This window comes from Gigantopelta aegis, chromosome 11 (assembly GCF_016097555.1).
Source record: "Gigantopelta aegis isolate Gae_Host chromosome 11, Gae_host_genome, whole genome shotgun sequence".
NCBI lineage: Eukaryota > Metazoa > Mollusca > Gastropoda > Neomphalida > Peltospiridae > Gigantopelta > Gigantopelta aegis.
In genome coordinates, this window is record NC_054709.1 from 11,503,952 (window position 1) to 11,522,042 (window position 18,091).

The 18,091-nt window shown below is 42.1% G+C and overlaps 1 protein-coding gene across 1 annotated transcript in view; it reads right to left on the bottom strand.

Moving 5' to 3' along the window:
- LOC121385658 (serine/threonine-protein kinase 11-interacting protein-like) overlaps window positions 1-18,091 on the bottom strand; it is a 46,614-nt gene that overhangs the window by 10,096 nt on the left and 18,427 nt on the right. Inside the window, exons 10-16 of the mRNA XM_041516418.1 lie at window positions 16,517-16,787; window positions 14,643-15,149; window positions 12,784-13,070; window positions 9,920-9,991; window positions 5,792-5,903; window positions 3,297-3,486; window positions 271-1,198 (exon numbers count right to left, since the gene is read on the bottom strand). Of these exons, the coding sequence (XP_041372352.1) occupies window positions 271-1,198; window positions 3,297-3,486; window positions 5,792-5,903; window positions 9,920-9,991; window positions 12,784-13,070; window positions 14,643-15,149; window positions 16,517-16,787 (2,367 nt within the window). The remainder of the gene's footprint in view (window positions 1-270; window positions 1,199-3,296; window positions 3,487-5,791; window positions 5,904-9,919; window positions 9,992-12,783; window positions 13,071-14,642; window positions 15,150-16,516; window positions 16,788-18,091) is intronic.

Sequence of the window (18,091 nt, forward strand, 5' to 3'; positions counted from 1 at the left end):
GAGACTTCATGGGCTACTCTTTCCGATTAGCAGCAAGGGATCTTTTATATGCACCATCCCACAGACAGGATAGTACATACCACGGCCTTTGTTACACCAGCTGTGGAGCAGTGGCTGGAACGAGAAATAGCCTAATGAGCCCACCGACGGGGATCGATCCTAGACTGATCGCGCATCAGGCGAGCGCTATACCACTGAGCTATATCCCGTCCCCTTAAATAAATGGTGTTTTCACCAACGAGTGTGTAAGAAAAGAGAGACATAATTTACCCGAAAAATACACTCAAAGTCCTCAGTGTCTTCAAACAAGGTCATCATCAGATGAAGTTTCAGTCTGTGATCAATATCTGTGAAGGGCTGTTCCAAGATGGCCGCAGAGCGACTTCTTGTGACTACTTCATCAGAGTTATCTTCCCCTGGGAAACTCTCCTCCTCTTCCTTTGAATTCTCGTTAAACGAATCCGTAGTGTCTTTTTGAGAAACAGGGTCACACACTTGTTCCACGTTGTTCGAACACTGAACGGGATCATAAATACTTTTACGACCTTGACCTGCAGTGTCAACCTCGTAAACGGTGAGATCGTCACTGGACGATTTATTGACGAGCAACTCCGTCTCCGTGGAGATTTCATCTCCCGCTATCACGCTGTTCTGGTACACACTCGACACCATACTGCTGCAGATACTGTTCGACAGAGGAGAGCCCAGCGGAGTTACCACCTCCTTGTTGCGAGACGAATCGCCCGCGACAGAGTTTACAAGCGTCGGCATTTCCGCATCGAAGGAATCGAACGTAACGGCTGACGACGTCTTTGTGTTGTCATTGTCGGAACTCGTCTCCGAGATGACAGAAATACTGCACTCGCTCGGGTTGGTCAGGACGGTGATGTCACTGTCGACCGAAGCGATGCGAACTCGCTGGTCTTTCTTCACCGCCTCCTGTAGCTCCGAGGCGGACTTTTCACGCGGAATTATCATCTTGACATCGGACACGCAGAACTGAGAATCGTGAGTGTCTGATTGGGTCTGTGTTGTGGTAAACGCATTGCTCCTCGGCCTGTTACTGTTATCAGGGGGAAAGTCCTTTGCCAGATTTTTGTTCACTTGTCCCGTTCGTATTATTTCGCTGTCAGAAATATTTCCGTTCTGCTTCTGAGGGGTCGATTTAGCAAGTGGGCTCCGCAGCATACCTTGAGAGCTAAAAATAAATGATTTTATTTGTTTAATAATTTAAAGAATTCTAACCATTTAATGGAGCTGATTCTATTCTAACATATTAATAAAGAAAGAAAGAAATGTTTTATGTAACGACGCACTCAACACATTTTATTTACGGTTATATGGCGTCAGACATATAGTTAAGGACCACACAGATTTTGAGAGGAAACCCGCTGTCGCCACTACATGGGCTACTCTTTCCGATTAGCAGCAAGGGATCTTTTATTTGTGCTTCCCACAGGCAGGATAGCATAAACCATGGCCTTTGTTGAACCAGTTATGGATCACTGGTCGGTGCAAGTGGTTTACACCTACCCATTGAGCCTTGCGGAGCACTCACTCAGGGTTTGGAGTCGGTATCTGGATTAAAAACCCCATGGCTCGACTGGGATCCGAACCCAGTACCTACCAGCCTGTAGACCAATGGCCTAACCACGACGCCACCGAGGCCGGTCAACATATTAATAAATATATTCCCATTCAGTTTTGAAAGGTTATTCATGTAATCAACACATCATAATGAGATTAGATACATGTATAGCAGGGATTTTTGATTATGGTAGCCCCACTCCCATGGCTAGTGATATTCAATATTGGGCTAGTAAATAACTACTACTGCCATGCCAGACAGGGCTTCTACATTATGGTAGCCCCACTCCCATGGCTAGTGATATTCAATATTGGGCTAGTAAATAACTATTGCCATGCCCGACAGGACTTCTAGATTATGGTAGCCCCACTCCCATGGCTAGTGATATTCAATGTTGGACTAGTAAATAACTACTATTGCCATGCCCGACAGGGCTTCTAGATTATGGTAGCCCCACTCCCATGGCTAGTGATATTCAATGTTGGACTAGTAAATAACTACTATTGCCATGCCCGACAGGGCTTCTAGATTATGGTAGCCCCACTCCCATGGCTAGTGATATTCAATGTTGGGCTAGTAAATAACTACTATTGCCATGCCAGACAGGGCTTCTAGATTATGGTAGCCCCACTCCCATGGCTAGTGATATTCAATGTTGGGCTAGTAAATAACTACTATTGCCATGCCAGACAGGGCTTCTAGATTATGGTAGCCCCACTCCCATGGCTAGTGATATTCAATATTGGGCTAGTAAATAACTACTATTGCCATGCCCGACAGGGCTTCTAGATTATGGTAGCCCCACTCCCATGGCTAGTGATATTCAATATTGGGCTAGTAAATAACTACTATTGCCATGCCCGACAGGGCTTCTAGATTATGGTAGTCCCACTCCCATGGCTAGTGATATTCAATGTTGGGCTAGTAAATAACTACTATTGCCATGCCAGACAGGACTTCTAGATTATGGTAGCCCCACTCCCATGGCTAGTGATATTCAATGTTGGGCTAGTAAATAACTACTATTGCCATGCCCGACAGGGCTTCTAGATTATGGTAGCCCCACTCCCATGGCTAGTGATATTCAATGTTGGGCTAGTAAATAACTACTATTGCCATGCCCGACAGGGCTTCTAGATTATGGTAGCCCCACTCCCATGGCTAGTGATATTCAATGTTGGGCTAGTAAATAACTACTATTGCCATGCCCGACAGGGCTTCTAGATTATGGTAGCCCCACTCCCATGGCTAGTGATATTCATTGTTGGGCTAGTAAATAACTACTATTGCCATGCCCGACAGGGCTTCTAGATTATGGTAGCCCCACTCCATTGGCTAGTGATATTCAATGTTGGGCTAGTAAATAACTACTATTGCCATGCCTGATGGCTAGTGAAAAACAGAGAGCCACTTGCTGCAGTTAAAGTCTATTTTGTAAATATGAATATCCTGCCCCCACCCAACCCTCAATGTTAGTGTTTTTAAGCTCTATCTCCCTCTTTGGGTGACATATCTGATTATTACTATTATTTAGTAAAACTGTATTAACTTAAAGTAAAGTAGGGCTAGTGAATTCTTAATCGAGGGTAGTAAATTTTTTAAATCTCTGATCCCGTGGCTAGTGTATTTCATAAAAAATCTAGAAGCCATGTGTATAGGTATTATATAATTACATAGCTTTAACAAACATATGTTATGATACACATACTCTAAGCTAGGCGTCCGCACTTTGGCTGGACTCAGTTTCTTGAGGAGATCTGCTCCGCTTGCGAAGTGGCTGCCTGAAGAATACGATCCCACGGGTGTTGACGTAGACGATGATGGCTGTGACCCGGGTGACCTCTCCACTTCAATGACCTTGTTGGTGTTACATTTCGGGCACAGGTAACGTATGCTGGCTGTGTTAAAGTAAGACATATTTAAAGTTTATTATGATGGATAAAGTTGAAGTTTGTTTTGTTTAACAACACCGCTAGAGCAGATTGATTTATTAATCATCGGCTATTGATGTGAAACGTTTGGTAATTCTGATATATATTCTTAGAGAGGAAATCTGCTACCCACATACCATGGTCTTTGATATACCAGTCATGGTGCACTGGGAAAATCGAGAAATAACCACATGGGTCCACCGACGGGGATCAATCCTAAACTGACCGCACATCAAGAAAGTGCTTTACCACTGAGCTACGCTACCCACACACCACGGCCTTTGATATACCAGTTGTAGTGCACTGGCTGGAATGAGAAATACCCCAATAGGCCCACCGACTCTAAAACAACCACACATAAAGCAAGTGCTTTACCACTGAGCTACGCTACCCACACACCACTGCCTTTGATATACCAGTTGTAGTGCACTGGCTGGAATGAGAAATACCCCAATAGGCCCACCGACTCTAAAACAACCACACATAAAGCAAGTGCTTTACCACTGAGCTACGCTACCCACACACCACGGCCTTTGATATACCAGTTGTAGTGCACTGGCTGGAACGAGAAATACCCCAATAGGCCCACCGACTCTAAAACAACCACACATAAAGCAAGTGCTTTACCACTGAGCTACGCTACCCACACACCACGGCCTTTGATATACCAGTTGTAGTGCACTGGCTGGAACGAGAAATACCCCAATAGGCCCACCGACTCTAAAACAACCACACATAAAGCAAGTGCTTTACCACTGGGCTACGCTACCCACACACCACGGCCTTTGATATACCAGTTGTAGTGCACTGGCTGGAACGAGAAATACCCCAATAAGCCCACCGACTCTAAAACAACCACACGTAAAGCAAGTGCTTTACCACTGGGTTATGCTACCCACACACCACGGCCTTTGATATACCAGTTGTAGTGCACTGGCTGGAACGAGAAATACCCCAATAAGCCCACAGACTCTAAAACAACCACACATCAAGCAAGTGCTTTACCACTGGTTATGCGACCCAAATATCGTGGCCTTTGATATACCAGTTGTAGTGCACTGGCTGGAATGAGAAATACCCCAATAGGCCCACCGACTCTAAAACAACCACACATAAAGCAAGTGCTTTACCACTGAGCTACGCTACCCACACACCACGGCCTTTGATATACCAGTTGTAGTGCACTGGCTGGAACGAGAAATACCCCAATAAGCCCACCGACTCTAAAACAACCACACGTAAAGCAAGTGCTTTACCACTGGGTTATGCGACCCAAATATCACGGCCTTTGGTATACCAGTTGTAGTGAAATGGCGGGAGCGAGAAACAGTCCAATGGGCCCACTGACAGGGATCGATTCTAAAACAACCACATATAAAGCAAGTGCTTTACCACTGGATTAAATGCAATTCAAATACAATGGCCTTTGATATACCAGTCGTGGTGCACTGGCTGGAATGAGAAATACCCCAATGGGCCCACCGACAGGGATTGATCCTAGACTGATCGCGCATAAAGCTAGTGCTTTACCACTGGACTATATTCCGCCCCTATTATGATGGATAATTACAAATAGATGTAGAGAATACAGCATAGATGATGTAGATAACAACCTACCTAAATTCTTCAAGGTCTCCAAATCTAAACTGCTCCCCAATATTGTAGATAAAACCTACCTAAATTATTTAAGTTCTCCAGATCTAAACCTGCTCCCTGATGATGTAGATAAGACCTATCTAAATTCTTCAAGTTCTCCCGATCTAAACCTGCTCCCTGATGGTGTAGATAAAACTTACCTAAATTCTTCAAGTTCTCCAAATCTAAACCTGCTCCCTGATGATGTAGATAAAACCTACCTAAATTCTTCAAGTTCTCCAAATCTAAACTTCTCCCCAATATTATAGATAAAACCTACCTAAATTCTTCAAGTTCTCCAAATCTAAACCTGCTCCCTGATGATGTAGATAAGACCTACCTAAATTCTTCAAGTTCTCCAAATCTAAACTGCTCCCCGATGATGTAGATAAGACCTACCTAAATTCTTCAAGTTCTCCAAATCTAAACTGCTCCCCGATGATGTAGATAAGACCTATCTAAATTCTTCAAGTTCTCCAAATCTAAACTGCTCCCCGATGATGTAGATAAGACCTACCTAAATTCTTCAAGTTCTCCAAATCTAAACCTGCTCCCTGATGATGTAGATAAGACCTACCTAAATTCTTCAAGTTCTCCAAATCTAAACCTGCTCCTCGATGATGTAGATAAGACCTACCTAAATTCTTCAAGTTCTCCAAATCTAAACTGCTCCCCGATGATGGCATCTTCAGACAATCTGTTGCCTTCTTTGCCTCCTTTTTGGTGAAGTGATGCGAACATTTAAGACACTGTAACAGAAAGGAATAAGTTCACGTTTTTTTGTGCTTAACAACACCACTAGAGCACATTGATTTATTAATCGTCTATTGGATGTCAAACATTTGGTAACTTTGACATATAGTCTGAGAGGAAACCCACTATATTTTTCCATTAGTAGTAAGGGATCTTTTGTATGCACCATCCGACAGACAGGGTAACACATACCATGGCCTTTAATATACCAGTCGTGGTGCACTGGTTGGAACGAGAAATAGCCCAATGGGCTCACCGATGGGGATTGATCCCAAATCAACTGTGCATCAAGCGAGCGCTTTACCACTGGGCTACGTCCCGCCCATAATAAGGAAAAGACCATTGTGTAACGTTCCTGAACAGATGTGTACAATTAATAATTTATAATAAACAATAAGTGTAATAACATCTGTGTTTATGACTGATTTACATCTAAGGTCGATAACAGTAATTTTTCGCACCCTTGATTTGACAACGTACACAATAAATATCACATATCTTACCGTAATTTCACCTCAGATCCATATTTTGTAAATAGTAAAAAAAAAAAAAATTACAAGGTTTTCTTTTTTTTTCTACAAACACAGTCAGGTGCTTTAGTAATTCTGATTTTTTTTTAATTCAATAGCAATTTTGCATGGAAATGTTTCCAGCGTTCTGAAAACGGAAACATCATGTATCCAGTTTATTGTTATTGTAACGAGATACAAAGTGATGTCATTGGAATACTGACATCATTTAAATTTAAAATTAACTTTGTCGCATTAAAGTAAAAACCGGTCTACTAACCTTGAATCCTGTCAAAATTGTTCTAAGTTTTATACTGAGCAGACAACGCTGTTTACAGGTCGGTATGTTTTTATTTTTCATAATTTTAGACAAAATAGTAAGTTTATGTTTAAAAAGATGAAAAAAACACACACCAAAACCAATTTGTCAAATATATCATATCAAAGAAATTATGCTTGGATATATCATATTTATTGTGTACGAAGGAAGGAAATAGTTTATTTAACTACGCACTCAATACATTGTATTTACGGTTATACGACGTCAGACATATGGTAAAGGACCACACAGATATTGAGTGAGGAAATCTGCTGTCGACACTTCATAGGCTACTCTTTTCAATTAGCAGCAAGGGATCTTTTATATATGCACCATCCCATAGACAGGATAGAACATACCACAGCCTTTGATGTATCAGTCATGGTGCACTGGCTGGAATGAGAAATAGTCCACCGACGGGGATCGATCCCACATCGACCGTGCATCGAGCGAGCGCTGTACCACTGGGATACGTCCCGCCCTAGGCCAGCGCCAGGGGTGACGCTATGATCCATAGACAGGATAGAACATACCATAGCCGTTGATGTACCAGTCATGGTGCACTGGCTGGAATGAGAAATAGTCCACCGACGGGGATCGATCCCACATCGAGCGAGCGCTGTACCACTGGGATACGTCCCGCCCTAGACCAGCGCCAGGGGTGACGCTATGATCCATAGACAGGATAGAACATACCATAGCCTTTGATGTACCAGTCATGGAGCAATGGCTGGAATGAGAAATAGTCCACCGACGGGGATCGATCCCACATCGACCGTGCGCTGTACCACTGGGATACGTCCCGCCCTAGACCAGCGCCAGGGGTGACGCTATGATCCATAGACAGGATAGAACATACCATAGCCTTTGATGTACCAGTCATGGACCAATGGCTGGAATGAGAAATAGTCCACCGACGGGGATCGATCCCACATCGACTGTGCGCTGTACCACTGGGATACGTCCCGCCCTAGACCAGCGCCAGGGGTGACGCTATGATCCATAGACAGGATAGAACATACCACAGCCTTTGATGTACCAGTCATGGAGCAATGGCTGGAATGAGAAATAGTCCACCGACGGGGATCGATCCCAGACCAACCGTGCATCGAGCGAGCGCTGTACCACTGGGATACATCCCGCCCTAGACCAGCGCCAGGGGTGATGCTATGATCCATAGACAGGATAGAACATACCATAGCCTTTGATGTACCAGTCATGGACCAATGGCTGGAATGAGAAATAGTCCACCGACGGGGATCGATCCCACATCGACCGTGCATCGAGCGAGCGCTGTACCACTGGGATACATCCCGCCCTAGACCAGCGCCAGGGGTGATGCTATGATCCATAGACAGGATAGAACATACCATAGCCTTTGATGTACCAGTCATGGTGCACTGGCTGGAATGAGAAATAGTCCACCGACGGGGATCGATCCCACATCGACCGTGCATCGAGCGAGCGCTGTACCACTGGGATACATCCCGCCCTAGACCAGCGCCAGGGGTGATGCTATGATCCATAGACAGGATAGAACATACCATAGCCTTTGATGTACCAGTCATGGTGCAATGGCTGGAATGAGAAATAGTCCAATGGGCCCACCGACGGGGATCGATCCCACATCGACCGTGCATCGAGCGAGCGCTGTACCACTGGGATACATCCCGCCCTAGACCAGCGCCAGGGGTGATGCTATGATCCATAGACAGGATAGAACATACCATAGCCTTTGATGTACCAGTCATGGTGCAATGGCTGGAATGAGAAATAGTCCAATGGGCCCACCGACGGGGATCGATCCCACATCGACCGTGCATCGAGCGAGCGCTGTACCACTGGGATACATCCCGCCCTAGACCAGCGCCAGGGGTGACGCTATGATCCATAGACAGGATAGAACATACCATAGCCTTTGATGTACCAGTCATGGAGCAATGGCTGGAATGAGAAATAGTCCACCGACGGGGATCGATCCCACATCGACCGTGCGCTGTACCACTGGGATACGTCCCGCCCTAGACCAGCGCCAGGGGTGACGCTATGATCCATAGACAGGATAGAACATACCATAGCCTTTGATGTACCAGTCATGGTGCACTGGCTGGAATGAGAAATAGTCCACCGACGGGGATCGATCCCACATCGACCGTGCATAGAGCGAGCGCTGTACCACTGGGATACATCCCGCCCTAGACCAGTGCCAGGGGTGACGCTATGATCCATAGACAGGATAGAACATACCATAGCCTTTGATGTACCAGTCATGGACCAATGGCTGGAATGAGAAATAGTCCACCGACGGGGATCGATCCCAGACCAACCGTGCATCGAGCGAGCGCTGTACCACTGGGATACGTCCCGCCCTAGACCAGCGCCAGGGGTGATGCTATGATCCATAGACAGGATAGAACATACCATAGCCTTTGATGTACCAGTCATGGACCAATGGCTGGAATGAGAAATAGTCCACCGACAGGGATCGATCCCAGACCAACCGTGCATCGAGCGAGCGCTGTACCACTGGGATACGTCCCGCCCTAGACCAGCGCCAGGGGTGACGCTATGATCCATAGACAGGATAGAACATACCATAGCCTTTGATGTACCAGTCATGGACCAATGGCTGGAATGAGAAATAGTCCACCGACGGGGATCGATCCCACATCGACCGTGCGCTGTACCACTGGGATACGTCCCGCCCTAGACCAGCGCCAGGGGTGACGCTATGATCCATAGACAGGATAGAACATACCATAGCCTTTGATGTACCAGTCATGGACCAATGGCTGGAATGAGAAATAGTCCACCGACGGGGATCGATCCCACATCGACCGTGCGCTGTACCACTGGGATACGTCCCGCCCTAGACCAGCGCCAGGGGTGACGCTATGATCCATAGACAGGATAGAACATACCATAGCCTTTGATGTACCAGTCATGGAGCAATGGCTGGAATGAGAAATAGTCCACCGACGGGGATCGATCCCACATCGACCGTGCATCGAGCGAGTGTTTTACCACAGGGCTACGTCCTGCCCTTTATTGTGTATAAATCCAAAACAAGGGTGAGAAGAGTGACTGTTGTCGACCTTAATATAAGGCATGTGATGACAATATTTCATAAATATAGCTTTATTGTTTTACGCAGATGGATGACAATGGTGAAATGTTTACAGACCTGGAAAATAACTATTGGAAGTGACCTGACTTCTCTTTCCTCCAAAAAAGGATGAAGCAAATCCTCAAATTGCTGAAACAACACACAATACAGAAATTGTAGTATTTTCCAAACCAATAATACAAAGCAAGTTTCTAAAATCATTTTGTGGAATCGGAAACAATAATAAAGTATACTTGATGGAAAAATAACCTAACTGAAAATAAATACTTAGTCAGAATTTTTTTTTTTTTTTTTTTTAAACTCGTCCTTCCAAATTCTTTTTTCATTCACATTTTTTGAACGGACTATTACTTTCTGCAAAATCTTTACTAACTATATTTCTAGTCAACTGAAAATTTATTAGTGACAACTATTTAATGTTTTAAAATTGTATACCAATCTCTGAAACTTAATGTAGTGAAGGAAATGTTTTATTTAACAATGCACTCAACACATTTTATTTACGGTTATATGGCGTCAGACATATGGTTAAGGACCACACAGATATTGAGACAGGAAACATGCTGTCGCCACTTCATGGGATACTCTTTTCGATTAGCAGCAAGGGATCTTTTATATGCACCATCCCATAGACAAGATAGCACATACCACGGCCTTTGATGTACCAGTTGTGGTGCACTGGCTGGAGCGAGAAATAGCCCAATGGGCCCACTTATGTAGTGAAGCCCGATACTAAACAACGTTTCCTGTATATATATGTGTATACTCTTCAAACAAAGTAGGGGAACCTGAAATATTAATGTTAATATCAACTATTAAATCAAACACACGTTTTGACCACAGACATCCTAGTAAAGAACGTTCAGGTCTGTTTATCAACACACCGAAACACATTCCACAGTTTGCACATGCATCACGCAGTTGCCCCGTACACGTGTGTGGGGTGTCATTCTCGATTTTAACAATTTCCAGGAAGGTCCATTAATGACTGTGGAACATTATTTCTGTCAATCGTTTTCATTCTGTTTATCATACAGTTGTTACTGTTTTGTTTTTAGTCATTTTTATTTTTTGAATTTGCCATTTACTGATAACAAAACGTCAACTTTCAAAATTCACTTCTGACCCCAATCGTCCTGCAAGATCTTTGGTGGTTATAAAACCTACTGTAATACTGAACTACCGGTTGTAATGTTTGCCCAATTAATTCACTATTATCATATAACCATTCCCCACAGCTAATATACCTTACAATTTTGGCAATTGTAAATTCTTATTAAAGTTCCCCTACTTTTTTTGAAGAGTATATAATTTAAAGCTAGTTTGTTTAGTTCCTGTTTGATCTTCATTAATCAGTCACTTTCATACTAAACCATTCCCTCATATACAGGTCTTAATATAGTGTTAGTAGTGTTGTACATATACATATACTTACCCATGATATCCATGTCATAAAACCATGTGATAATTTAGTGTATTAACCTGTGTAAGAATGGTATGCAAATTTAAAGGTATATACCAATTTGCAAGGTGTCTAGGTAATAATGTGTTGCTGTCAATGGATCATTTGTTCACAAGCCGATAAGACCTGTATACCTGAGCATAATATTTTCATAAGATTTAGTTAAAAAGAAAGAAAGAAATGTTTTATTTAACGACACACTCAACACATTTTATTTACGGTTATATGGTGTCAGACATATGGTTAAGGACCACACAGATTTTAAGAGGAAACCCGCTGTCGCCACTTCATGGGCTACTCTTTCCGATTAGCAGCAAGGGATCTTTTATTTGTACTTCCCACTGGCAGGATAGCACAAACCATGGCCTTTGTTGAACCAGTTAAGGATCACTGGTCGGTGCAAGTGGTTTACACCTACCCATTGAGCCTTGCGGAGCACTCACTCAGGGTTTGGAGTTGGTATCTGGATTAAAAATCCCACGCCTCAACTGCGATCCGAACCAGTACCTACCAGCTTGTAGACCGATGGCCACCAAGGCCGGTAAGATTTAGTTAAAATGTGTGACTACAAAATAATTTGTGCTAATCGTGATGACGTCATATTAAGCGACTTTAGTACTGTGATTTACGGTTATATGGCGTCATACATATGGTTAAGGACCACACAGATATTGAGGTGGAACCCCACTGTCCCCACTTCATGGGCTATTCTTTTCGATTAGCAGCAAGGGATCTTTTATATGCACCATCCCACAGACAGGATAACACATACCACAGCCTTTGATATACTAGTTGTGGTGCAATGGCTGGAGCGAGAAATAGCCCAATGGGCCAACTGACGGGGATCGATCTCAGACTGACCGTGCATCAAACGAATGCTTTACCACCCCAACCAGTAAATATTAACCTCGTCTAGCTAAACGTAGACTCGGTTGATATTGGAATGACCAGTGAAAGAAAAGGAGGAAGTTGAAGTCACATGACCGGAACTACAGGGAGCATACATTGAAGAATTTTAGGCCATCCCATTGGCTGTTGGGATGTTTGGACCAGACCACTTGCGTTGGGGGGGGGGGGGGGGGGGGGGGGGGAGGGGGAGAGGGGGGAGAGGAGAGAGAGAGAGAGAGGTGCACTTGTGAGTGCAGGTAATGTGAAAAGAAAATATCCATTCACATGCTTACAAAAAGAAAGAAATGTTTTATTTAATGACGCACTTAACACATTTTATTTACGGTTATATGGTGTCAGACATATGGTTAAGGACCACACAGATTTTAAGAGGAAACCCGCTGTTGCCACTTCATGGGCTACTCTTTCCGATTAGCAGCGAGGGATCTTTTATTTGCACTTACCACAGGCAGGATAGCACAAACCACGGCCTTTGTTGAACCAGTATGTGCACTTGTGAGGACAGGTAATGTGAAAAGAAAATACCCGTGATGATTCTCTATATACGTACTTGCGCATTATCATCATCCTCCATAACGTACAACCTCTCCCTGCGGTCTCTGCGCACATAGTCGAATGTCAGCCGGATGTGAGCCATGACGATGTCATCCCCATCCACGAGGTTGTGGTGTACAGCATCCTCCCATCTCTCAATGCCTAGCAACGACCTCAGGTCAAGCTGCTCGACGACCAAGCCGTTCAGATCCTTCTCGACGAGAAATCTCTCGTTTGTCGTCACGATCAGCTGTTCGTAGTTTTTGTGAACAAGAAGAACGATGAACGGTTCACTTTCCTCACCTTAACAAAAAAAAAATGTATAAATTACTAAATATATAGATGAATGGATGGATGTATGGATGAATGAAAGTTTGCTTTCTTCTTCCATTGTAAGGTGTTGACGCTGGTAAGTGCTTGAACTTAATGATTTAAACAACAATTTAGAGTGACTCTTCCAGCCAGTGCACCACAACTGGTATATCAAGGCTGTGGTATGTGCTATCCTGTCTAGGGGATGATTGTGGGATGACAAGGACCCCTAAGTCCAAATGTTTGACATCCAGTAGCCAATGATTAATAAATCAGTGTGGTTTCAATTCAGAGTGAACAAACTGACAAGTATCAAAATTTTATTTTGTTTAACGACACCACTAGAGCACACTGATTTATTAATCATCGGCTACTGGATGTCAAACATTTGCTAATTTTGACATGTAGTCTTAGAGAGGAAACCTGCTGCATTTTTCCATTATTTTTCCTTTTATATGCATTATCCCATAAACAGGACAGCACATATCACAGCCTTTGATATACCAGTCGTGGTGCACGGACTGAAACGAGAAATGAATGAATGAATGAACGAATTTAATAATCTGACAAATAAACCATTCTTTTAACCAGGCCAAAACAAAAAAAAACACCCCCCCCCCCCCCACAAACAAAGAAAGAAAGAAGTGTTTTATTTAACGACGCACTCAACACATTTTATTTATGGTTATATGGCGTCAGACATATGGTTAAGGACCACACAGATTTTGAGAGGAAACCCGCTGTCGCCACTACATGGGCTACTCTTCCGATTAGCAGCAAGGGATCTTTTATTTGCGCTTCCCACAGGCAGGATAGCACAAACCATGGCCTTTGTTAAACCAGTTATGGATCACTGGTCGGTGCAAGTGGTTTACACCTACCCATTGAGCCTTGCGGAGCACTCACTCAGGGTTTGGAGTCGGTATCTGGATTAAAAACCCCATGCCTCGACTGGGATCCGAACCCAGTACCTACCAGCCTGTAGACCGATGGCCTGCCACGATGCCACCGAGGCCGGTCCCCCACCGCAAACAAACATCAATGCATAAAATACATAAATTTAATTAACAAATAATTAGTTAATTTCTTATTGTTTTGAACATGCCAAGCTAAAGAAACATATCAATGGAAAAAAAAAAACCCCATCAATGTATAAAATAAATAAATTTAATAAACAAAGAAACAAAATTTAAAAAAATGAACCCAAAACTTAAATGTATCATTGTATTAACATCACCAATCAAATTAAAACCCCAAATATTAGTGAATAATAATAAAAAATAAAAATACTAATAAAAATACTAAAACATTTTTAACGACCCTCCAGCACAAAAATACACATTGGCTATTTTGTGTCAGACAAAAGGTAAAATAAATAAATAAATACATGAATTAAATTCATGTCACTAAACAATCTATTGCATTGGTTAAAAAAAAAAAAAAAAAAAAATCGTGAAAACTGACATTTGGTTACTTAACATATGCCAGGTATTTGAGATAATTTGAGGGTTTTTTCTCCATTTTACAGCAAAATCCCGTTTTACCTGTACAATAAAACCATACCATAGACATTTCCGCTTTCTTCCTCTACTCTTGTTTGTTTCCAGTCTATTCCAGATCCAGCATCCACCTGCGAATCTTTTGACACGGTTACGTCATTTTCATCACTTCTATCTAACACACATTTTGAATCTGCATCATCTTCTTCTTGTATCTTCCTCCCCGATTTTAACACACCACTGCCAACCGAATTATATTTTTCACAAATATTGATACTGGTGAATGTTTCCTTTAAATAAAGGTCGTCTTCAGACGGCTCGTTCTGATTGGTCTGTTTATTAATGACTCCGTTTTTATTGGTCCGGATGGATTTTTCTGGGGTTTTTGTGTTGAAGTGTATGCCACTATCGGCATCGCTGTTTGAAGCGTCACTCTGTGTAGAGTCCTGAAATTTGTCACCCATCGCGTGTAGCCAGTTAGGTCCATAGTGATCGCGGAGCACTTCCACTTCCTGTTGTGTTTTCATAATCTCATTATGGGCAATACTGTTTCCCTTTGTCGGTGATGAAGCTAAAATATAGATTTTATTATACTGATGTAATAAATTAAGTACTGTATAATACTTTATTTTCGCGTGGAATTTATTTTCGCGTTTTTCGCGTGTGAATAAAATTCGTGAAAATATATTCCACGCGAAAATAAACTTTTTATAAAGGCCGACAAAAATTTTTAAAATGTAGTCTCGTTCAACTATACCACATTAGTTTCCGATGTACGAGGCTAGTAGTAACAAAGCGGTGCTTCCTCCTGTCACGGAACAAACTACAAAACACAAAAAGTTTTATGTTGGAAGTAAACATGCATTATCACAGTATATTAAAAATGTGGAAGTGAAAAAATTCGGACTGGGCTATGTTCAGATGTTTCATAATTTTATTTTTATTTTTGGCCTGTTAGCCAATCACAAACCGTTTTGAACTAGTATTTAGACGGCAATAAATATTTTTTCAATCAAACTTAAGGTACTGAGTACTAGTAGCTTGTGCCTTCAAATTTCGTTTCGTTTGTTTTCGGTTTTTGTTTTTATAACAATTATAAGGATTAACAAAAAACTGTACGCGGTAAGCACTTTCTGAAAACAATAAAGTCTTGATTGGTTAAAGCAGGAAAACTATTGTTTTATGTGTATAGCACTCGTGTGTACATGTAGGATTAGTTCTACAGATTAGCATAACAACCAGCAAAACTAAGTTCCGTTTTTAAAACAAAATTATTGACATCTGTACGTTTTTTTATTGATGGGGGTTGGGAGATTCACGAAAATAAATGTTTGCGAATTGAACCATTTTCATTAAATCGCGAAAATTTGATCCCGCGAAAATAAAGTATTCTACAGTATTACGTTTGTACGTACATATTTATTAGGGTAATTAAATAAGATGTCCGCTAAAATTGGTACTAACAACAAAAACGTCGTTTAAAAAAAATGCAGGTTCAAAATTTCACTTTGGAATCTGGGTTCAGTGATGGCATTTTCCGATTGAAAAGATGGATGTGAAAGAGTTAAAACATCAACAGTGAAAAATCTGTTGGCAAAATCAGGGAACACAATATAAAAAGACTGTGGACTGAATATTTATTTTTTAATACAAGGACATTTCCAGGACATTTTTTAATTTTTCCAAAACATGAAATGTTCAGTCGTTTGAATGTTTTTATAGCAAATTGTTGTCTGAACTTAGACGTTATGAGGTCAACAAAAAGGAAAAATGCCACAGACTTTTTGGCCTAAATTTCCAGGACACACACCAAAAACATTATTGCTTTTTTCAGGATATTCAAAGTTTGGATTTTAAAATTGCAAAATACAAGGACATTCCAAGATTTCCAGGACATGTAAGAACCATGGTTTACGAATTTTAAAAATCATACCCTACCCCGCGAGTTTTCTTTAGATGACACTTCATCATTGAACGAGGAATCCAAGTCGGTAGGTTTGAGTCGGGAGCGTTTCTTCCCTTTACGATGTACGCTCAACCCGACAGGAAGTGAGGTGGCGATACTGTCCGAGTCGTAGAACGAGTACTCTGAAGATATTCCGCTAGTTAATGGAGGCTGTCTGTCTTCAGTGTGGTGCACTATTGCATTGTGGGCGATTGACGACGGTCGTCGGGATACGGACAGAGACTGATGTTTAATTCGGATGAACTGGAAAGAAAGGAATTTTTGTTTAATGAACACCCCAGCACATTATTCCATGAACACCCCGGTACATTATTCCATGAACACCCCAGCACATTATTCCATGAACACCCCGGCACATTATTCAATGAACACCCCGGCACATTATTCAATGAACACCATGGCACATTATTCAATGAACACCCTGGCATATTATTCCATGAACACCCTGGCATATTATTCAGTGAACATCCCGGCACATTATTTAGTGAACACCCCGGCACATTATTCAATGAACAACCCTGGCACATTATTCAATGAACACCCCGGCACATTATTCCGTGAACACCCCGGCACATTATTCAATGAACAAACCCTGGCACATTATTCAATGAACACCCTGGCACATTATTCAATGAACACCCCGGCACATTATTCAATGAACACCCTGGCATATTATTCATTGAACACCCCGGCACATTATTCAATGAACACCCCAGCACATTATTCAGTGAACACCCCGGCACATTATTCCATGAACACCATGGCACATTATTCAATGAAAACCCTGGCATATTATTCAATGAACACCCCGGCACATTATTAAATGAACACCCCGGCATATTATTCAATGAACACCCTGGCATATTATTCAATGAACACCCCAGCAGATTATTCAATGAACACCATGGCACATTATTCAATGAACACCCTGGCATATTATTCAATGAACACCCTGGCACATTATTCAATGAACACCATGACACATTACCCAATGACAACCCTGGCACATTACTCAATGAACACCCCGGCACATTACTCAATGAACACCTTTACATTATTTAATCAGTGGCTATTAGGTGTCTAACATATGGAAAATGTGACTTAGTCTAGTGTGTGAGAGAAGAAAGGAAAGGAATGTTTGTTTAATGACAACCCAGCACGTTATTCAATTAACACCATTACATTGTTTAATCAGTGGCTATTAGGTGTCTAACATATGGTAATTATGACACTTGGTCTAAGAGTGTGAGAGAAGAAAGGAAAAGAATGTTTGTTTAACGACACCCCAGCAAATGCTTTAATCAGCAGCTATTAGGTGTCTAACATATGGTAATTATGACATTTGGTCTAAGAGTGTGAGAGAAGAAAGGAAAGGAATGTTTGTTTAATGACACCCCAGCACATTGTTTAATCAGTGGCTATTAGGTGTTTAACATATGGTAATTATGACATTTGGTCTAAGAGTGTGAGAGAAGAAAGGAAAGGAATGTTTGTTTAACCACACCCCAGCACATTGTTTAATCAGTGGCTATTAGGTGTCTAACATA